We start from the raw sequence: 23,124 nt of genomic DNA, 5'->3' as shown, positions 1-23,124 counted from the left end.
CTGTGAAGAGTTACTCACCTAACTCACAAGTAGAAAACTTGCTTTTCTGCCTGCTCTTCCTACTTTTGTAGACTCATAAATCATAAGTGCATACCCTGCCTCCTAATCTGGCTGTGCATTTTAGGTAGCATTTGGTAATCATTGCCTTATCAACGTGACCTTTTTTCTCTTCTTTTTTTTAAGACAAGGTTTTACTAAGTAGTCTAAGCTGGCCTCAAACTCACTAGCCTAGGCTGTTCTCGAACATCGAATCCTTCCTCAGCATCTCAAATGTTAGGATTATAAATATGTGACCATGCCCAGCTTTTAAAAATTCTGTATATTAATTTTTTTCATGTTGCTAGGGATTGAATCTTGGGACTGGCCTCATGTATGCATATGCCAAGCAGACTCCATCACCATTCTCCAGCCCCAGCTCTAACATTACATTTTTCAGTTTTAAATAAATTTTGGGATTATAATATAATTACTTCATTTCCCCCTTTCCTTTTCTCTCTCCCAACCCTCCCATCTACCTTTTCTTGCTTTCTCTTAAATTCATGATCTATTTTTCTTATATTTTTGGTTTTGAGTCAGCCTTTTAACAGCTGAGTCATCTCTCCAACCTAGTCTATTTTTCTTTAATAATGTGTGTGTGTGTGTTGTGTGTTCCAAATATATAAATACAAACTGCTCAGTTTGTATAATGTTAATTGTATGTATGTTTTCAGGGGTGACCATTTGGTGTTGGATAACTAATTGGTATGCTCTTTCCTACTGTTTCTCCTACTCCAGCATTCCTTAGTTACCTGTAGTTTTTTGTTTAGGGTTGAGGTCTTGTGAGCTTCCCTATTTCCCTGTTAGCTTGTCTATGGGTGTCATTCTTGTTCAGGTATGGTTTAGGCAGTGACGTTGGTGAGACTCATGGGCATAGCTTCTTTGACATTTCTAGGAGACTTAATCTCACAGCAAACTTCCTGTTCCTTTGGCGCTTATATTCTCTGCCCTCCTTTCTACAATGATCCCTGATCCTTAGGTAGAGGAGTTCTGTTGCTGATGCAGCACCTGGAGCTGGGCTCCATAACTGCATTCGACTATAATGGTCTCCACATGTTAGAAAGGGAAGTTTCTTTGATAAGGGATGAGAGTTATACTTCTGTGTGAGTATAAGGAAAAGCATTTAAGACTGTAGTTAGAATAGCAGGTTTAGTAAAGACGTTTCTTCTCCATGACCCATGACTTTACTAGCCCCAGGTAGTTGGCTAGGTTCTCAGTACCAAGCATGATTTCTCTTAAGTCCAATTTAGACAGTTCCACTAAGTACCACTAGGTACCACTAAGCCCCTTTAGGGATATCTTGCTATGCCTGTCATTGTTGGGGTTCATAGGTATCATAGCTGGGTAGGGCTGTTGGTTGCTTCCTTCCTTTGGAAGCTGCATGGTATCTTCTGATAACATAAAGCTAGTCCCCCAAGGAGGAAGCTTTCAGGTAAGATTCTGCTTGAATCTTCTGGGTTCTGTGTCCAAAGTACATGGTGGCTTCAGCATTAGGGATTTATTTTCTATCTCTGGGGGGCAATCAAGGGAAACAGCAATAGCTTATAATGTTTTTGGATCTCTTGGATCAAAGAGGGTTTCTAATGACTGGTGTTGGGCTTTTGTCAGGTAGTCAAGGCTCTTGTGGGGGTGGGGAACACTCATTGTCAGTCCAGGTGGAAAAAATTCATTTAAACTGTGTATGTATATGTTTAGGTGTGTGTGTATGATTCTTTGTGTTTTCAGACACCTTACTGTGGTTTTACTCTCCTCCCTCCTTCTGTATTTGTCTGCCATCTCTCCCTAATCAGCCTCCCTTACTTGTTCTGTGACAAGCCTAGGTTTCTGGAGCAGGGACAGGCTCTGGTACACACTGCTCTTTCAGGAGTCTTGCACACAGCATGTTTCCCACTTGGCACTGGCATGCGGTGTTGTAGGAGTACTGCGTGCTGTAGGAGGTTTGTGATATTCCTGCCACTCTATTATGTGGGCATAGCAGACAAGTGTAACAAATGTTTGTAGATGTTGCAGGAGATGAAGTCATCCCCTATGACCCTGCCTGACTTTTCATAAAGATTAAAAACTTTATGTTCTGGGGTTGGTTGCTAGAGAGGTGGTTGCTAATTGATATTGTGAGATCACCAAAGGCTTTTTGGTTTTGGTATTCCATGGGCATGATTCTGACCTCTTTGATAATAACTCAGTCATGTTAAGTGTCTTGCTAACTTGGGAAAATTGGCATTGGTCACTTATAATATTCAGTTTATTATAGAATTCTTCTAATTGTCTTGCAGTGTTTTGGCTTTGTAGTGTTTTCTTGGTAACACTTAAGTTAGTGGAGCTGACCCTACACAATGAAGCGGAGTTTTTGTTGGAAACTTGTGTTTCTCTGTAGCTGGATCAGCGAGGAAGTTCCATAGTCAGTATACTGTGCAGGATCAAATGCAAACTGCACACAGTAATGTTGCAGGACTGCATCTGGATTTTACATAGGTCTGTGAATTTCAGTTTAAGACATGGGAGAGATAACTTGGGATTTCATTCAGTCCTGGTAGACAGACCCTTCTGAGTGTTGATTTTGCAGGTGAAGGAAGATCAGAATTTTCACCTTTATGGATGAGTCGCAGAAAATCTAGATGTGGTGCTCTCTGTTCTGTAAAGAACTTGGCTCCAGGATAGCTGCAGAGAGGGCTGTCTTGAGATTAGGTACTTGTCTTAGTCACTGTTCTATTTCTGTGAAGAGACCCCATGATCACAGTAACTCATAAAAGATAGCATTTAGTTGGGGGCTTGTTTACAGTTTCAGAGGATTAGTCCATCATCATCATGGCAGGGAGCTTGACAGCATCTATGCCATTGGAGCAGTAGTTAGAGCTACATCCTGATGCACAGGTGTGGGTAGAGGGAGAGAGGGAAGAGAGAGGAGATGTAGAGAGAACACACTGTATACTGGGATTTGTACAAGTCTTATTTGTATAAGTATTGTGTACAAATATTTGCTGATAAATACTTGCAGTTATGTGTGGATACTGGACTGGTAGGGCTAGTACTGGCTGTACTAGCCCTGGGCCAGTGTAATAACTTGGTCTGGTCTCCACACCCATTTCCAGAGCTTGAAGTATGTAACAAGGTATTTGCTGATCACAATAGGGAAAAACATTTAGGAAAGTCTGTTCAGATTGTTTTTATGCTCTACCTTTGACATATGATGCCCATTTATGTCATAGTTAGAAATCATTAGTCAATTCTTAAAGGATTTTTTAATACTTGATCTCAGCTAGGACTGATCATCAGTCCCACTTCCTGCTTGGACCAGATATCTATTGGTATGGTGTTCAATATGGTATTGGTATTTTGCTGGGCAGGATGCTGCAGGCACCCAGGTCCCAGTGCTCTGTTCCATGGTTTATGACATCACTTTCTGATTTGTAGTAGCTCTTACAGTTGTCAGGTCCTCATTCAGCATCATGTCAGCTTCATGAACAGCACCATTGTTTTTTTTGTATATATCTATCTAGATCTATCTATCTATCTATCTATCTATCTAATCAATAAATGTATTTTTTTTATTGATTGGTTGATTTTTGTTGATCTCTACATTTTTCTCTGCTTCCCCTCTGTCTCTCCCCTCCCCTTTAATCCTCTTCCATGGTCCCCATGCTCCCAATTTACTCAGGAGATCTTGTCTTTTTTTACTTCCCATGTAGATTAGATCTATGTATGTCTCTCTTATGGTCCTCATTGTGGTCTAAGTTCTCTGGGATGGTGATTTGTAGGCTGGCTTTCTTTGCTTTATGTTTAAAAACAACTTATGAGTGAGTACATATGATAATTGTCTTTCTGGGTTACCTCATTCAATATGATGTTTTCTAGATCCATCCATTTTCCTGCAAAATTCAAGATGTAATATTTTCTGCTGTGTAGTACTCCATTGTGTAAATGTACCACATTTTCCTTATCCATTCTTCGGTCTAGGGGCATTGACAAACAATGCTGCTATGAACATAGTTGAGCACATGTCCTTGTGGCACGATTGAGCATCCTTTGGATATATACCCAAAAGTGCTATTACTAGGTCTTGAGGAAGGTTGTTTCCTAATTTTCTGAGAAATTGCCACACTGATATCCAAAGGGGCTATATCAGCTTGCACTTCCACCAGCAAAGCAGGAGTGTTCTCTTTACCCCACAACCTTTCCAGCATAATTTGTCATCAGTGTTTTTGATCTTGGCCATTCTTACAGGTATAAGATGGAATCTCAGAGTTGTTTTGATTTGCATTTCTCTGATGACTAAGGATGTTAAACATTTCCTTAAGTGTCTTTCAGCCATTTTAGATTCCTCTGTTTAAAGTTCTCTGTTTAGGTCTGTATTCCATATTTTTTATTGGATTATTTGTTCTTTTGATAACAAATTTTTTGAGTTCTTAATATATTTTGGAGATCAAACCTCTGTCTGATGTGGGGTTGGTGAAGACCTTTTTCCATTCTGTAGGCTGTCGTTACAGAAGCTTTTCAGTTTCAGGAGGTCCCATTTATTGTTTCTCTCAGTGTCTATGCTACTGGAGTTATACTTAGGAAATGGTCTCCTGTGTCAGTGCATTCAAGTGTACTTCCCACTTTCTCTTCTATGAGGTTCAGTGTCTTTATATTGAGGTCTTTGATCCATTTGGACTTGAGTTTTGTGCATGGTGATAGATATGGATCTATTTCCATTCTTCTACATGTTGATATTCAGTTATGCCAGAACCATATGCTTTTTTTTTTCATTTGATATTTTTTGCTTCTTTGTCAAAAATCAGCTGTTCGAGGGTATATGGATTAATATCTGGGTCTTCATTTCGGTTCCATTGGTCCTCCTGTCTGTTCTTATGTCAATACCAGGCTGCTTTCAGTACTGTAGCTCTGTAGTAGAGTTTGAAGTCAGGGATTGTGATGTCTTTTATTGTACAGGATTGCTTTGGCTATCTTGGGTTTTTTTGCTTTTCCATATGAAGTTGAGTACTGTTCTTTTGGGATCTGTGAAGAATTTTGCTGGGATTTTGCTGGGCATTGCATTGAATCTGTAGATTGCTCTTGGTAAAATTGCCATTTTTACTATGTTAATTCTACCTACCCAAGAGCACGGGAGATCTTTCCACTTTCTGGTGTCTTCTTCATTTTCTTCCTTCAAAGATTTAAAGTTCTTGTCACACAAGTCTTCCACTTGTATGGTTAGAGTTACTCCGAGATATTTTATGCTATTTGTGGCTGTTGTGAAGGGTGATGTTTCTCTGATTTCTTTCTCAGCCATTTATCATCTGTGTACAGGAGGGCTACTTTTTTTTTTTAGTTAATCTTGTATTCTGCTACATTACTGAAAATGTTTATGAGTTTTAGAAGTTCCTTGGTAGAATTTTTGTGATTGCTTATATAAACTATCATATCATCAGCAAATAGTAAGAATTTGATTTCTTCTTCTTTTCCGATTTGTATCCCCTTGATCTCCTTTTGTTGTCTTATTGCTCTAACTAGGACCTCAAGAACTATATTGAATAGATATGGAGAAAGTGGACAACCTTTTCTTATTTCTGATTTCAATGGGGTCGCTGGGAGTTTCTCTCCATTTAGTTTGATGTTGGCTGGTAGCTTGCTGTATATTGCCTTTATTATGTTTAGATATGTTCCTTGTATCCCTGCTCTCTCCAAGACCTTTATCATGAAGGACGTTGTATTTTGTCTAAAGCTTTTTTGGTATCTAATTAGATGATCATGTGGTTTTTATTTTTCAGTTTATATGGTGGATTACGTATGTTGCGCCATCTCTTCATCTCAGGAATGAAGCCGATCTGATCATGGTGGATGATGGTTCTGATGTGTTCTTTAATTAGATTTGCCAGTATTTTATTTAGTATTTTTGCATCAATTGAACAGCACCATTGTTAAATGCTGCTTTCTTTGAGTCTGTAGTCAGGGAATATACTATCTGCTAATCAGAATTTTTCAGATTGTGAAGCACCTGTGATCTTTTAGAAAAAAGCTTATTATTTATCATTAATTATTACTATTATTATTATTAGTGTGTGTGTGTGTGTGTGAGCAAGACAAGAGATAGGTAGAGTGAAAATGAAGGTGTGTTCACACCATGATGCGAGTGTGGAGTTAGTGGAAAACTGGTAGAGTCACTTCTCTCTGTCCACCGTGGTGCTCTCTGTGCTGCACCTGTGGTCTTGATGCTTTATTCTGTCTTTTGCAGATGTTGCTGCCATTGCATGTGGTCGTGAATTCTTGGTGAATTCCAGTCGGGTCCTCTTGGACACCATGTTGCAGCTGCTGGGGGACTTAAAGCCTGGCCAGTGCACCAAACTCAAAGTGTATGTAGACAATAACTCAGAGTTTCTCAACTTGCGCAGTGGCTAGAATATGCTGATTGAACCTCTCTTTCAGTAAATGTGGTTGATCTAGTAGTAGTTCTAAAAAATAGGAAACAAATTGCCTGAGAATTTAAAGGATGTGTTATATCTTAGGTCATATTTTATCTAATTTTATTTGAGATAGGGTTGGTGTGTAGCCCAAGCTGACCTTGAACTCATGTTCCTCCTGCTTTAGCCTGCTGAGTGTTGGGTTAAACAGTATTTCAGGAAAAAAATGAATCAAGAAAAGGAATATTTACCCCTTAGAATGATCAGTGGATCCTAAATATTTCAGGGTCATGTTTCTAGTGGCCTCAGAATGAACTCTGAGGTAATTTCCTACCCAGGTACTAAATTTTGTAGCTATTTTTTATGAAATCATTTTAATAAATCACAACAAACTTCTATTTCGTATCTCACAGTGTTGTAGGTCAGGATCTGAGGTAACTTGGCCAGGTCCTCTGCTGGGTATCACATAAGGTTAAAATCAAGGTGGTGTTCAGCAGGACGCTGTGAGTAGGCTCTGGAAGAGTATGCTTCCTTGTTCTAGTCTTTTAGGTGGCCAGCTGAATCCTGTCCAGGCTTAACTGCATCTTTCTCACATGGCCCCTTGTCATGCCACAGCCTTTTATACTTGACATCTGTATTTGTTACCTTTCTGGTTACTGTGACAAGAGTAGTTTAAAGAATGAAGGTTTTGTTTTTGTTCACAGTTTGAGGGTATAGCCCCTCATGGAAGGGAAGGCGTTGTGGCAGGAATGTGAGGCAGCTGGTCACATGACATCCGTAGTCAGGAAACAGGGAGAATGCTGGTACTCAGCTCTGTTTCTCCTTTTGAAAATTATTTTAAATTATTTACTTATTTATATTTGTGCACATGTGTGCTCATGAATTTGTGTGCATGGTATAGTATGTATGTGGAGCTTAGAGGACATCTAATAGGCATCAGTTCCCTCTATGTGGGCTCCAAGGAATACAAAACAGCCAGGGTTAGTGGGAAATACTTACCCAAAGAACCATCTTGCCAGTCTACTTTATTCTTTTTTCAGTCTAGAATCCCAGACCATAGGATGGTACCATTTATATTCAGGGTGGTTTCTCCTCTCAATTCAACCTTCTTGGAAACATTTTCAGAGTTGCTTTTCCATAGTGATTATAAATCCAGTTGAGTTGATAATGATTATCCATCCAAGTGTATCAAACTTCCTCTGTTGCTTTCTGTGGGCTCATGTGTTTAGATTAGGCATATTAGATAAACATTTTTAATCAGCTCAGAGCCTGTTGATTAGTAACGGTGATTGATTGCATTTGCAGAAACTCATTTGCAAGGAAGGTAATTTAAGTTTATCAGAGTATGATGTAAATATAGTCTTGGAGATTAGGCCAGGAAATATTTTTTTCTTTTTTGGGGAGCAGTGCTGGAACCTAGTGATTTTCACAAGGCAAGCATTCCTGTGCTGACATATAGCCCCATCGCAGGAAAATTAGAGGGTATTAGGGGTTTTCCTGTGATACATTCTTCCAAGTGTGTTGGAAATCTTATGTGTTGCAGATTTATCTTATTTAGTTCATTAGTCTCTTTAAAGTCTATGGCAGATACTTCCAACACCTGTGTCCTCTTGACCTTGGTGTTTCTTTTCCCATGTAGTGATAGTTTCTTTTTCTCTTTATATTCTAATAATTTTGGATGCATCCTGGGCATTGGGAATATTATGTTAGAAGCCTCATGTTTAAAACCTTTGGAAAATGCAGCAGTTCAGTTGGATTTGAGTTACAAGTTGCAGTGTTGTTTCATTATCAGCCCCATATCTAGAATACCTTTACCTGCTGTTTCCCATGCTAGTGGAGCTGCCTGCCAGGGACCTGTGGGAGGCCCAGGGAATAGTGCTGTGTATGATGAGGTCCATACTCGCCCAGCTTGAGGTGAGGCTTGAAATTTACAGATAGTAGTGCTGTGGGGTCACTTTCCTGAACGGCTGACTCTCCATGATGCCTGTGCTGCTCTGTTGTTCCCCCAAAGCTTCCTTTTTTAATTCCCATCTAGAATGCTGAGGTGTGGTGTGGCCTAAAGTATTGTTGTGCCTTCTTCTTAACTCTGTCTGCAGCTATTGAGATCTTCAAGACGGGGAAGCATTCCCTTCCGCAGCTATGAGTTGCCTGGAGCTCCTTCTATCATTGTGGCTGCCACTAGACCTCCCCTTTTCTCCTTAAGACTGAGCTAGAGCCTTCTGTGTAGTCTGAGTGCAGGCCAATGGAAGCGATGGTTAGGTGGTACTTCATGCTCTGTTCTCATTGCATCAGCTCATATGCTGGTTCCCTGTCATAGATTTTAAGTAGCTGCTCCATGCATTCTGTTCAGAATCTATAGTTGTGTTCAGTGGACGTAAAGCTATGTGTACTGTGACATCCTGTGTGAACCACACTGTAGTCTGCACTGGTGTTTTATACTGACATGTCTATGTGCATGAATAATGTGTGCTGTAATGCGACATAGATTTCTTTATGATAGTGTTAAAACTTGACTATGGATCTTATTTATTTCTTTGGGGGTCTCAAAAATTGCAAAAGTCCTAATATTTGGATCACCTTTCTCAGCCTAAGAGAATATTTAGAATATTTTTTTGTTTCTCTGCATATATGCTGCTACAGTGAACACTTGGTAAATATCTCCTGTGGACCTACGTGTGAGTTCCTCTAGGAATTTCCCCAGAAGTGAGATCTTTGAGATGGGGTACCCATACCACCCTGTAAGATGCTCCCAGTATACTCTTTCTTGTCAGCATTTTGTTATTTATTCCTATAGAAAATATATGTATCATCAGGCCATCCACCTGCTTCCCTCCCTTGATTTGGAATACCAGTAAGGTGGGTGTTTTTTCTGCATGTTTGTCCCATCTCTGTGAATCACCTCACCGTACCCTTTATCCATTTCCTGCTAAGCTATTTCCACAGTGATTGGCTGATGTCTGTGTGAGTTCTGGATGCTGATTCTTTGTCCCCTTTTCTTCTGTGGCCTCTAGAAGGTCTGTTTTTTATGGGCCAGGTAATCCCTCCCTTCAGCTTCCCAGCAAGCTTTGTGTGTAAAGGGGGGTTCTCTGGCAGCCTCTCTGCCTCCCTTCCCTGGTATCTGTGCTTGTGGATCTTGGTAAGCACACGTTGATGGCAGTAATGGTGAAGGAACTGCTTGCAGAACTGCCTGCAGAGCCATCACATTGGCTTCCTTTCCCAGAAGCCTTCTAGGTTGTATACAACCAGCTTCTAATCCCGTGTGTGACATTGGCATGTTCTAGCCTCAGGTGGCTTCCTCATGTGCCTGGCTGTCTTCTATGTAGGTTGCTTGCCTTTTTCTCTCTAGGGTTTTTAGTCTCTCCTCTGCTGAAGTCCCTTTGCTTTTGATAGCAGCCTAAGTCCTCTTGAATAGGGCCTTTGCTGTGCTGTGCTGAGGTGTGTGTGTGTGTGTGTGTGTGTGTGTGTGTGTGTGTTTTTTTTTTTTAATGTCTGTGACTCACTTCTCCCCAGGGGCTTTTACTCTTATCACTTTACCTTCAAAAGCTGCTCACTTTCAGAATTGGTGCCTCAGGCCCAGAGATGGGTTCGGTTTTCTTCTAGCTGCTGGTTTTTGCATGTAAAACCTTCTTTAAAAACTTCTAAAAAAATCTTGGGCTGGAGAAATAGCTCAGTGGTTGTGATAGTTTGAATGAAATTGGCCTCGTATGTTTGAATATGTGACCTCAGTTAGTGGAACTGTTTGGCCAGGATTAGTAGGTGTGGCCTTATTGGTTGAGATGTGTCACTAGGGTTGGATTTTGAGGTTTCAAAAACCCATAGCATTCCCAGGTAGCTTTCTCTTTTCCTCATGCTTGTGGATCAGATCCCATCTTTCTGTTCTACTTGCCACTCACTTTAACTGTCCAAGTAGATAAGAGCATTGGTCAGAAATCACGTCACAACTGAAAGCTGTTATACTTTCTCATTCCCTCCACCAAACAATTCCATTGCTTTTGAGTCCTCATTATCGGGGCAGAATGCAGCTAGATTCTTTGCCAAAATGTAACACAGATGGCTTTTTTGGGGGTGAGATGTGAGCAAATGCCTACTTAGCTCAGATAGGGCACTGACAACAGACAAATTAACGATTATACCAAGTCTAACTTTTAGTGAACCAAAATTTATTGAGGTTCCTTACTGAAACATGTATGACTCAAAGGCATCTCCATTACTGAAATTCTGACCCCAGCTTGAGTGATGACTCACAGAAGCTGTTTTCCTTCAGTTCCTCACACAGCTAGCAGGCAGTGCGGCTCATCCTCCAGTGGTTGTTATATAATCCCAGGAGAGGCTTTCCTGAGTTTCAGGAACTTTCCAAAGAGAAAAAAAAATTTGTTTACTTCCTGAATTTTTCTCCCCCTGCTCTTGTGTGACACTGGTATTTCCATTTGACTCTTTATGAAAACAGGCAACCAAAACTCTTGCTTCATGTTAGACATGTGGAACTCTCCAGCCTTTTAAAGGTGTTATTCAGTTGACAACATGGGAGAGAAGCAACACACTCCCTGGATAGTGGGCTTTGTCATTTCGTGTTCATGCTTGCTTCTCAGATACTGCTATTATATTATCTTAAAATACTTTGTGGAAATATTCCTAGAAGCATTTTAAAGTACAGTCCTGAGGCTGAGGCTATGACCTAATTGTTAGAGGACCTGCCTAGTACACAGGAGGCCAACCCCATCATCATTTAAATCAGGCACAGTGGCATACACCTGTAGTTTACACCCTGGAAATAGAGGTGGGAGAATCAGAACATAAGTTCAAGTTCACTCTCAACTATATAGAGAGTTCAAGGCCAGCCTAGGCTACAGGAGACCCAGTCTTAAAGCAAACAGATAACAAAAACAGCAGTCCTCACCCTGACTAACCCAGAGATATTTATTGTCTTTGGCAGATAAGAGCTTTCTTGAGAAAGAGGTCGCATAGCAATCCACATGTGGCTGAGAGACCTGTACTCCAGAAAGCAAGGGAGATGTGATTCAGTGGGTTTGCTTACAAAGGTAGCCTGGCTTTTCTGCAGGACACGTAGCTGCTGTGAAGTTTACTATGAAGGCCCTGAGACTTCACCAGTACTTCCATTGATTTCCACCTAGGTGGTAACACTGAGGACACTGTCAGGTGGGGGAAAGAGAATAGAAACTTCAAGGAGCAGGGACTAGGTGCAGCTCAAACTCTGTGAGGTATTTTTACAGTCCATCATTTCTTGACTAGAAATGGCCCTGTCTTCCCTCCTGCTCTCTTCTAACCTTCATGCGTGTTTATTATGTTCTGAAACCCCTCTCAGTCATACACGGTATCTACTACCTAGGCTCTATACAGGGTAAGGGTATTTATTCCCTTTACTGGTCTGGCAACCCAACTGGGACCTGGGCTAGAGCCTTCAGCTGAGAACCAAGTGTCCACTTAGGAACAAGTCCTCTCCTGGAACCCTACTCCATGACAGTTGTCGGGGATCCTCAGTACAGGTGAGGAGCCCTTTACACTCAGCTCTCAGTCACTCCTTTCCAGAACCCCCTAATGACCCTTCCTTTCAGCCCCATCCTCTGGAATTTCCACTACCTCCTAGTATTGCCACAGGGTGGCATCCAGGCTTTTACCACATGGTCGAGACTATAACAACTGCCTTTCCAAAAAACATGCTCAAAGCACTGTGTGTGTGTGTGGATTTGTAATCAGTGGGGCTGGTGTTGGTTTGTTCTCTTTGTGTTACACAGTGGATGAGCCTTAGCATACAGATAGTATGTTAGGACCCCATCACTTGTAAATCACAGTTTTAGATTCTTACTTGGCAGGGATGGGGACACCAGATCTAAATAAGTATGTTTATTGTTAATTATCAGGACTGAGGCTGCCTCATTGGGAGAGCATCTGGCTGCTTAGTATGCACAAGGTCCTGTAACTGGGTCCCAGTGCTGTATAAAAATGTACTTCATTGTTGTGCTCCTTTTAAAAAATGAGTAGACCTCCAACTGTAGGTTTCTGTCACAAACCATCTGACCAGGGATAGGTGTGTAGGGTAGTGGAACATTGCCTAGTGTAGAAGCGCTGGGTCCTGTCTCCAGCACCCAGTGAGATTAAACATCTTAACCAGTTCTCTCTCATAGTGCATGCAGTCTTTGAGGAGAAACTTGTTTCTATGCCTTAGACTTGGTCAGTGGTGTCGATTTGTCTTTGGGGTTCAGCTGAGGATGAGTAACCCTGTGTCTGTTTCTGGTATCTTTCTGTCTTTGGCTGGCTTGTTCTCTAGTACTGGGTGCTCATGGAGCAGGTATTGCTTTAGGGTGACGAAGGTGGTCTCCTTGCATCACTTTCTTTTCAGGCTGAAGAAGAGCAAGGGAGTGCTTTCTGTCCTGTCCCAGGTCTCGTCCCTAGAAAGGAGACAGCTTCCATTTCATTAAGCAGATTTACTGGGTGGCTTCCCAAGATCATCCCCTCCCATTTAAAACATTTTTTCTCCTTTTAAACATTAAGGTACCTCTTAGAACACTTTTGTTACAGAAGATTTGTTCTACTCATGAATCCAGGTTGATAACTAAGTACTTTAAGGCCACAGAGTTAACAATACACAGGTCTTGCAACATGTTTGTTTTCTGTTTTGCCTTTATTCCTTCTGCAGACTAAACCATTAAACATGGTTTCTGTTTTGTAATTGTTCTACCCATATGTTATAGTTGGACGTGTGAAATGTAAATTTGTTTAGGTCTTTTAGGGAATGATTCAAGATGAAATACAATGTGGATAACACATAAAGTCAGCACTGTATTCTTTTGATTTCAGTCTAATGCTGATGTCCCTGTACAATGTGAGCATCAATTCAAAAGGCTTGAAATACATCAGTGAGAGTCCTGGATTTATCCCTTTGCTGCGGTGGCTTTTGAATGGTAAGCAGTATTCTGCTATGTTCTTGTATAGTCAGTCATATGCTAACCCAACTGGAGGAGGTATTGGTGTATTAGAAATCAGGAACCATTTTCTTACAATGTTTACTCTTTAAAAATAACTTTTCTCTTTTGTTGGTGTGGCTTCTGGGGATGGAAGAGGAAGAATATTCTTTTGTGGTGGCAGCTTTTAGACCTTGGTACCCTCAGACACTGGGTTCTCAAATCCCTTCTCCTCCCCAAATAACTTTCTACTCTAGAAAGCCAACTGGTATACTAGTAGTTCCTCATTATGTTTCTCAACTATAGGTTTTAGTTTTAGTTGTGACCTTTGAAACAAAGATCATTTTATAAAACAGCACAAACATTCTCCTTCAGAATAGTAGATATGTTGGTGGACATGGAAGGAAAAGTCCAGAAGTCTAGGCAGAATGAAATAGGAGACCCATGAAGTTGTATATAGATATATCTTCAATTGTAAATAAAATGAATCTTACCTTAGTGCTTCCTTTCTTGTTTACCTTCACCATTATTTTTTTCCAAGTTGTTTTGGCTGTTTCTAAGACTTTTGCCATGAATTTGAGAATAAATGTGCCACTTAGTACAAACAAGAAACCCTTTTAGAAATTTTATTGGGTGTCTGTTGAATCAGTAGTTTATTTAGGGGAGAATTGACATATTAGCAATATTGAATCTTCTAAGCCAGGAGCCCAGGTGTGTAGGTAATTCTCTTGTGTCTGTATGTCCTAGGGCATTTGAAGGATGTATGTAGAGTGGACATCCTTGCAGTGAGTGTAGAGGTATTCTCTCCTACCAGAGCAGAATGTGTTTGGCACCTTTGTCATGAAGATATATAACTCTAGGGGACAGATCAGGCACACTACTATTCATGTGAAGAGATGTGGATTCTCTAAGCCTGGGGTCCCTGTGCTGAAATGCATTCTATGTCATGTGCAAAGTCTGTCTCATTCATTGGATCTTGAGCCAGCACAAACATGGACATTCTGGCTGTAGCTATGACTAAGAAGTTCTGTCTCAGACAACAATGCATGCTCTGTCAGTATCCTTCAAAAAGTAGCATATATCTTGTAAACATACGAGTAGGGCGAAACCCTAGGGTTCCACAGCTTAAAGGCTGGTTAAATAGACTTTAGATCCATGTGCCCCAAGCCTGAATACTCAACTAAACAGCTTTTTTTTTTCTTGAGAATGCATCATGGAACTAGGTGATTCCTGAACTTTGTGTCTGTGTGCAGATCCATAGTACTAGCCTGTAGGACTAGGGGAGATACTTAGGGAGAAGATAATTGAAGAGGAAGTCCCAACTGAGCCATAGCTGCTGCCGCTCTACATGGACCACATATGTACTCTGATCTATTTTGTCAGTTTCCTGTAAGGCAAGGCATTATTGCCTCCTTCTCAGATGAGGAGGCCAAGTGGCTTTGCTGGAGGTTAGCAGCTGTGTGGCAGTGGAGTTGGGTTTGAACCCTGACTGCCTGCTCCATGACCCTGTACCTTACCCTAGCTGCTCTGCAGGCACTGGACAGGGCTATAAACCTCCATTCTGGAGATGGTCTACTTTAGCAGCCATTGGAACTGGCATTGCTTGGTTTTGCAGAGACTTTTGTCTCAGACAATATGTCTGGCTCTGCTTGCATCAGTGACCTTCCAGCAGCCTTTGTGAGTTGTGTTCTCTGATGCCATAACTGCTGGCCTTGAAGTGTCTGTCAGGTGAGTAAGAATCTCAGCTGAGTTTATGCTTCTCTCCTGGGTGCTCTCTATGCCCGTAGACTACCTGCCTTGACACAATAGAGTGGTTCGTAAGGTTTCTTAACCACTTTGCTACTGGGGCTGTTTGACTTTCTCGACCTTGAAGACAGTTTCTTGTTCTTTGAACACAGCAAGCACATCCAAACCCTGAGATCCATTACAACTCATCTCACTTGATGCCTTTAGCTGCATTTCTTGTAAAGTCAAACAAAACATGCTGGACTCAAGTCCCAGATGCTTAACCACTGAGTTGTGTACTTTCTATTTTACGTCACTTTAATTTTAAATGTTAATTTAATGTGTGTTTAAGTTTGCTTTTGTTGTTGCTAGTACTGCAACCTGGAATTGCAGGCGGTGCTTAGCAAGTCTGCTACTGAGCTCCTTCCCCAGCCCTGCCCTGCAGATTATAAAGTTGAGAGTGTGTTTTATTGTGAAGTAGGAAACAGGAGCACACTGGCCACCTGATAAACTTCGCTGCTTGTGCTTGGTGACTGCACTGTTCCTCTTAGGACCTGACCCCTTGACCTCTGACCAGGAAAGAATTTGAAGATTGGCTGTCTATACTCTTATACCATTAAGTAGATTCAATTTGTGAAAATGTTCTCGATTTTGCTCAGGATTAATAATTTTTTCAAAGGTCTGAAGTAAAGAGATTGCTAACTCTTAGAAATCAATTTCTGTGTTAACCTATAATCCCATTACGGAGCTTGATGTGTTTAAAGAGAGCAGCTTTAGACTCACTACACAGATGTGAATTGTAACTTTCGTACTGGTAAACTGATCTAATCTGTTAGAACTTCACTTTTCTGATCTGTACAGTGGGAGTCCACCTCAGGGTTTTACCATAATCCAGCAGGTGTTGGCTCTCCCCTTTATTTCTGATCTAAGTATCCTATGGAAACTTGTTTCCCTTTACTTTGCTTGACTTAAGCAAGTTACTTCTGAGTTTTCAGACCCTCTGCTTCAGAGAACAGTTGCTGCTGTGCTTATCTCAGGGAAGCTCATCTCATTCCCTCTAACCTTTGCTGGATTTCATTTTTCTTTCATTTCTACGTGGCTGCCTTTTTCCCAGGCTGGGTTCAAATTCTTCACATTCCTCTTAAACCACAGAACTGGCACAGAACGCTAACAAATAGCTGATGAGGACAGTGTGTATTAGGGTGGTGACCACAAGTTATGTAACTGCTAATGCAGACTAGTGTCAGAATCCCACTGGCATCTGTGGTGCTGCCTTCCCTGCCTGAAGATACAGTGCTGAATGGGCACACAGCATTCACACCCCATCACACATCCCCTTCTTCCTCTGTTGAGTGCTGAGATTAAAGTTGTGTGCCACCACTGTCTGGCCTCTGGCTAACTAGTGGCTTAGTTCTGCACTCTGATCTTCAGACAAGCTTAATTTGTTAGATTATAAACAAAATACTCACTATACTCCTCCAACTCTGGTCTTTAGGATAATATGTTTCTTTGACCCTTGAGTGCGGTAGGGGGAAGTTTCTTTGAACAATGAATAGCCAGGCTGATTTTCATGCTGGGTTGAAGGCTTGCTTCCAATCAACTTGCCTAGGCCACTGTATCTACACATTTAGTTAGACATTCTCACATACTTGCAAAGATGTTTTGAGATGAGATTAACTTTGAAATTGGTAGACTTGAGTAAAGCAGGGGGCCCTAGCTGGTTCAGTAAGCTTTGTCCAGTCAGATGGAGGCCTGAGTAGGATACACAGGCTTGCTGCTTGTGTGAGTTGGAGTATGGCCCTTTCCTGTCTCACCAGAAATGATAGTACTAGGTTCTGGTCTCTCCATTATGGACTTATTAGCTTTGTGTTTTTTCTTTTGGTGGTTTAGAAAATAAAGTCTGTCTTTTTAATGTATTCTAGCCACATTCTGATGCTGTTACAACCATATAAGTACAGATGTGGTCTTCTAGCCTTCTGCTGTTGTCTTCGTCCTTTCTTAGCTTCTTCTCCTTTTTGCTGTGGCAATACCGTGATGAAAGCAACCTACATGGCAAAGGTTTATTCTGTCTCCAGTTGAAGTAGTCCATTATGGCAGGGGTGAAAGCATCAGGAGCTTGAAGTGGCTCATTCTATCCATTGTCAAGAAGCAGGCAGCAATGAAAACTTGCTTGTTAGAGCTCAGATACATTCCCATTTTATAAGGTCCAGGACCAGAAGGATCACAGTAGCCAGAAGTGTGCTGCCAAAGGCCTCTCCCCACAGAATCCCTACTTGTGCCTGACACCCTCTGGCTATCATGACCCATCAAGCTATGTGAAGCTCTGAAAGAAACTTTTCCTTTTTCCTACTAGGAAGCCAACTCAAAACAGGAGCACTGCTTTCCCTGCCCAACCAGGAGGCACCATTCTTGTTCTGGTCCCTTGATGTGGGAGTGATTTCTTATTAATAAAGAAACTGCCTAGGCCCCTTGATAGGCCAACCCTTAGGTGGGTGGAGTAAACAGAACAGAATGCTGGGAGAAAGAAGCTTAGTTGAGGAGTCGCCATGATTCTCCTACCGGACACAGACGCAGGTTAAGATCTTCCCTGGTAAGACACCTCGTGGTGTTACAGGGATATTAGAAATGGGTTAGATAGATATGTAAGAGCTAGCCAATAAGAGGCTTGGAACTAATGGGCCAGGCAGTGTTTAAAAGAATACAGTTTCCGTGTAATTATTTCGGAGCATAAGCTAGCCATGCGGGCAGCCGGGTGCTGGGGACGCAGCCTCGCTGCTCCTATCGCTACAGTCTCTCTGCCTGAGCTTGTGGATTTGTCTGTGCCAGGCTGAATTCATTAGTTAAACCTGTTTCTATTGTGAATGTGAAAATTACATGCTGCTGCCACTTTAATAGGTGACACACCATTCTGAAAGCTTTGTTCCCATGGCATTTCTGCCCACTTTAATGTATTGGAGTAGGATTCGGGCTCTGCATGTATATCAGAGTAGAGCCACCTGCCACACCAGTGTGTTTGGAAGAGCAGCCTTGTCTCTCTGCCTAGTTGGCTAAGCAGCCCCTATCCGCTGCCTTCCATGTGATCTGCTGACTGCAGTATCACTTGAAAAGTAGGGATTTGTGAGAGGGAAATGAGGAATCTGTTGCTGGAGTGCGATTGCTAAGCATCAACACTGCTTGTGGAGTAAGTCAGGAGGCTGCATTCCATCATAAGATGGTTTAATTTACTCTAAAGTGTGAAGAACAGTGTGTTTTGGATTTGGAAAAGAAAACATTAAAAATATAAAGTAGCTGGTACTTTGGTTTTATCAGCATGTCTCCTAAGTATCTGAGTGATTTGCTTTGTTATCTTCCCAGACCTTCACAGTCCTTGAAACCACTCACTTGGAAGCTTTTCCACATTCCCTTGTTCTTTATTTCTTGGGGAATGGCACTGTTGTGTGGTTTATCTGTCATTTGTTGATACTAGTGCTGCTACCTTGGAAGTTGATGGCTTGGTGAGAAAGCTGGCATTCTAAGTCATGTTTCCTTGGTCTCCTACAGCATACAGTGATAGTCTTCATTGCTTTACCAGCACTGCGGTGAGCCTTCCTGTGGGTATGTAGAAGGTAGCTGCATTCAGGAAATAACCAGGCTAGCTAAAAGATAAAACAATTATATTTTTATTGATTATAAGGGGAAAACTCAAGAAATAGAAATGAGAAGTCCAAGCTCAGCTATGCTGTGAGGGAACCACAGAGAGAGATCACCTGGGCCATGTGCCCATTTTTTTCTCCAGGTCACAGAAAGCCACACCCTAACTTGGTCCCGCCTCTTAAAGATAAGTGGTTAACAAAGCTTCCCCATCACCTTCCCCTTTTGTCTAAACAAGAGTGATCCAAACCCAATACAAACTATATACAATGGGAACAGATATCAAGTATAAATTAAACCAACATAAACAATATTAAGCAAGGAATACATGACAAATGTTTTAATAAACAATCTATTCCAAAGAGTCTAAGTCTTTCATCAAAAATAAGCTTGGCTAAATCATAAGAGGAAGGTAACTACGACTATCTAATCTTCAACCCCATCGAAGGCCTGAGAATGGAGATAATATTACTTGAGTAGGCAGGAAGTGCAGTCAAGCAGCTTCCAAAGAGACCAGTATATTACAGAGACAATTGACTACCTGAGCAATCACCCAAAGTCATTTGCAACGTTGAAGTAACCAACTTTGGGTAAGGCTTAGTGTAACTGACAGACCATTTTCAGAGGCAGGGAATTTTTCAGAACTATCTTACCCTGCCTTGACAAGGTTTGGCAGTCCTTTTCCTTGTGTCCTGCTGGATTCAGTCTGGATACCATGTACTTGTCAGGGGTTGAGGCGTGGGCAGTTTCTTGCCCAAACACCAGTTGTGCTAAGAAGAAAACAAACTCCAAGTGGAGTGTCTTTGGTGCTCAACATATCTCTCGGGAATAAATTGGTGCTGTCAGGAACAATCATGTCTTAGGTCAACAGAACCCTAAGTTATTTAAATGCCATGTTCTACAAATTCTTGGAGTGGTTGAAGATTAGCTATCTAGGCAGAATACAATCTGTATATCTAAAGGACCTAATTAATTTGACTGTATGTATAACAAACATGAACAACTATTGACCTATAATATTGAATACTTGTGTAACTTAAAGACTAAAACTTCATGTCAGAATATAAAATAATCTGTATACAAATGTGCAGCAAATCAACACAATAACCTCAAAATGTAAGCAATGTATAAATATCTTGATCAGAGGTAAGACTAATATATAATGCGATATGAAAATATATCCTAAAAGTTGTATCAATAATCAAAATGTCCTAAACAGAGGTAGACACATGCATATATTCAGTCTGACAGAATAACTTTGCATAGGTGTACAAATATTGTAAATGGAAATAACAAATATAATTTTAACTTGTATCAATATACAAAAAGTATACCATTGTAAGTTATCCATAAATAGTAGCTCACAAGTATTCACTCTATTACCCACTATTATTATCCTTTTTTTTTTTTTTTTTAAATCTTGGAACCTACATAGTTTGCACCCCAGCCCTCTACCTTATACAATCCCTAAACAGTGTCCCTAACCCTGAGGACAAACTTTTGGGAGAGGATGTAGGAGGATGGTTCGCTTGTTTTGCTCAGCCACCTAGCTTGCTTAGCCCCGAAATAACCACACAGAAACTGTATTAATTAAATTATTGCTTGGCCCATTAGCTTTAGCCTCTTACTGGCCAACTCTCACATCTTGAGTTAACCCATATCTATTGATCTGTATATCACCACGTGGCAGTGGCTTACTGGGAGAGATTCTAACCAGCATCTGTCTAAGGTGGAGGATTCATCACTTCTTCCTCCCCATCCTTCCTCCCAGCATTCAGTTCTGTTTTCTCATCCTACCTAAGTTATGCCCTATCAGGGGCCCAAAGCAGTGTCTTTATTAACCAATGAAAGCAACACAAAGACAGAAGGACCTCCTCCACAAAGAGGAGACATCATTCTCTAAAATTGCTTCCTGTTGTCATGGGGGTGATGATCTCTTTATGGGATCCTGCAAAAGTAAAGTGATGGTTAAGTTTCAAGATTACTGTCTAATATACTTGCAAATGATTTCTGAGCAGTTGATAGGGTTTTTCCCAAAGTTTTTATTTGAAGTTCTGGCCAGAACGTCATGAGAAGGTTCACCATTTTAGCAGCTGGTACCCAAAAAAACAGTCTTATAGTAGCTCTATCAGCATCATGATGTCTTCTCAAACAGGTGGAGTTGTTGCTTTGGGGTCCTATCTTCTTTCTGGAAGCTTCAAAGATTACTGCAGGAAAAGGATCTGTAGGAAACTCTATTGTTCATCACGGAAAACTTAAACATTATTTATACATTTAGTGAAGAATATGATATAGACAAAATAGGCTTGGAGAAAGTAAAATTTTTCCGAAAGTCTTCTTTCTATCTCTTACCAGATGGCTCCTGACATGAGACAGAAACTCTTAATATTCCTTTAACAACAAACTTGGATTTAGAGAAGAACAGAGTCATTCTCCAACTCCAAAACCAGCTCTGTATATTCATAAATATATATTTAAATGTATATGTTTTGATTATCTGTCCTCATAAGTTATATTCCTTGTTCTTGATGATCCTTACTGGAAAGTTATTTTTCGAAGATGTGAATTTCCCTGTAAAGACAAGAGCGGATCCCTGCCCCAACCCTATATGGTTTCCTTACCACCTGTATGGTTGTCATCATTGTGGATGAGCTGTCATTTCTCTTTCTCAAGAGGTTTCTCTTTTTTAAAGTGAATGTTTATTAATTTTGATGGGTATCCATAGTTTTTCTTCTCCTGTGGAAACAAGAACAAAACCCCTTCCCTAATGTACCACATCTCTTGGTTTTTATTTTGAGGGCAGCACACCTTAAAATACACTGGTTGATGCAATTTAGAAGTTTTTTTTTTCATTGTGCAACATTGCCATTGTTCCTTTCTCATTAGTGTTAAGAAAATTCAAGGTTAATAAAGCATTATGCATTATATTTCTGGGGGTATTTTCTATCCTTTTCTGTTTGTTTAGCATATCCCTTATAGTTTGATTTGATCTTTTTATAACTGCCTGACCTGTAGGATTATTTGGTATACCTATAATATGCTTTATATTATAGTAAGCAAAAAAAAATTTCATTTCCTTAGATACATATACTGGAACATTGTCTGTTTTTATTTGTGCAGGAATGCCCATGATGGCCATAACTTCTAATAAATGTGTGATTATTGAGTCAGCCTTTTCTGAGCTCAAGGCTCATTGAAAACCTGAGTATGTGTCTATAGTGTGGTGCACATATTTTAATTTTTCAAATTTTGTAAAGTGGAACACATCCATCTGCCAGATCTCATTCCTTTGAGTACCCTTTGGGTTACTCCCTGCAGGCAACAGTGTTTGGTTATAGAAAGAGCAAGTAGGACATCTCTTTATAATCTTTTTAACTTGTTGCCATGTAATAGGAAACTTTCTTTAAACTTTTGCTATTGACATGTTGTTTTTGTGGAATTTTGAGGACTGCAACACACTTCCAATCAATAATTGATCAATTTCTGCATTACCTTGTGCTAGAGGACCTGGCAGACCCATATGGGATCAGATGTGTGTTATGTGTATAGGACAAAGCCTATTCCTGATTATGTGTTGCACTTGAATGTATAATAAAGTCAATTCTGTATCATCTGATATAAATTTAGCAGTTTCCATACGCAAGACAACTCTTTCTGCATATTGTGGATCAACAACTATATTGAGAGGTTCTTTAAAATCCCTTAGTACCATAAGAATAGCATATAGTTCTGCCTTCTGGACAGGATTATAAGGACTTTGTTCCACCTTACTTAATTCTTCTGACTTGTAACCTGCATTTCCTGTTTTATTTGCATTGGTATAAAATGTGCGGCCATCATGTACAATTCATGGAAGAATCCAAGAAGTTCTCTTTATAAGCTTAAGTCTATCACTTTTGGGATAATTGCTGTTAATTTCTCCCAAAAAATTAGCACAATCTCTTTGCCAGGGTTTATTGTCTTCCATAACTTTTTTAATTTTATCAGTAGTAAAAGACACTATAGTGTCTGTTGGGTCTGTATTTGTTAATTGATGAAGTCTCAATCTACCTTTTATAATTAATTAATTTAGAGACTTTGTCCATATAAGTTTTTAATTTTTTTTACTTGGTTTATGTGGTAAAAAGATCTATTCTAAGATAATATTGTCACTCTGCATTAAAATTTATATGGGAGAAATTCTGGAAGGCAATATGACTAGAATACAATTAAGATTTGGATTCATCCTATTCACATGTGTCTCCTGTAATTTCTCCTCAACAACTGTCAATTACTTTTTTTGCTTCAACTATTCTCTAAGACTTTTTAAGTCTTTGTCACCATCTAAGGTTTTGTTTAAATGCACTATTAGATCAGGTGTTATCCCAACAGCCGGTTGTAGATGGGAAATGTCTTCAAACAATCTTTGAAAGTCTCCTAATTTTCTGTAAACCTAT

The 23,124-nt window shown here is 40.4% G+C and overlaps 1 protein-coding gene across 1 annotated transcript in view; it reads left to right on the top strand.

The window, feature by feature from the left end:
• Hsf2bp (heat shock transcription factor 2 binding protein) overlaps positions 1-23,124 on the top strand; it is a 65,781-nt gene that overhangs the window by 28,418 nt on the left and 14,239 nt on the right. Inside the window, exons 6-7 of the mRNA XM_050141665.1 lie at positions 6,248-6,365; positions 13,230-13,333. Of these exons, the coding sequence (XP_049997622.1) occupies positions 6,248-6,365; positions 13,230-13,333 (222 nt within the window). The remainder of the gene's footprint in view (positions 1-6,247; positions 6,366-13,229; positions 13,334-23,124) is intronic.

The sequence above is a fragment of the Alexandromys fortis genome, unplaced genomic scaffold (assembly GCF_014885135.2).
Source record: "Alexandromys fortis isolate MF-2015 unplaced genomic scaffold, M_Fortis_MF-2015_v1.1 scaffold_9, whole genome shotgun sequence".
NCBI classification, from domain to species: Eukaryota; Metazoa; Chordata; class Mammalia; order Rodentia; family Cricetidae; genus Alexandromys; species Alexandromys fortis.
This window is presented reverse-complemented; position numbering and strand designations above follow the sequence as displayed.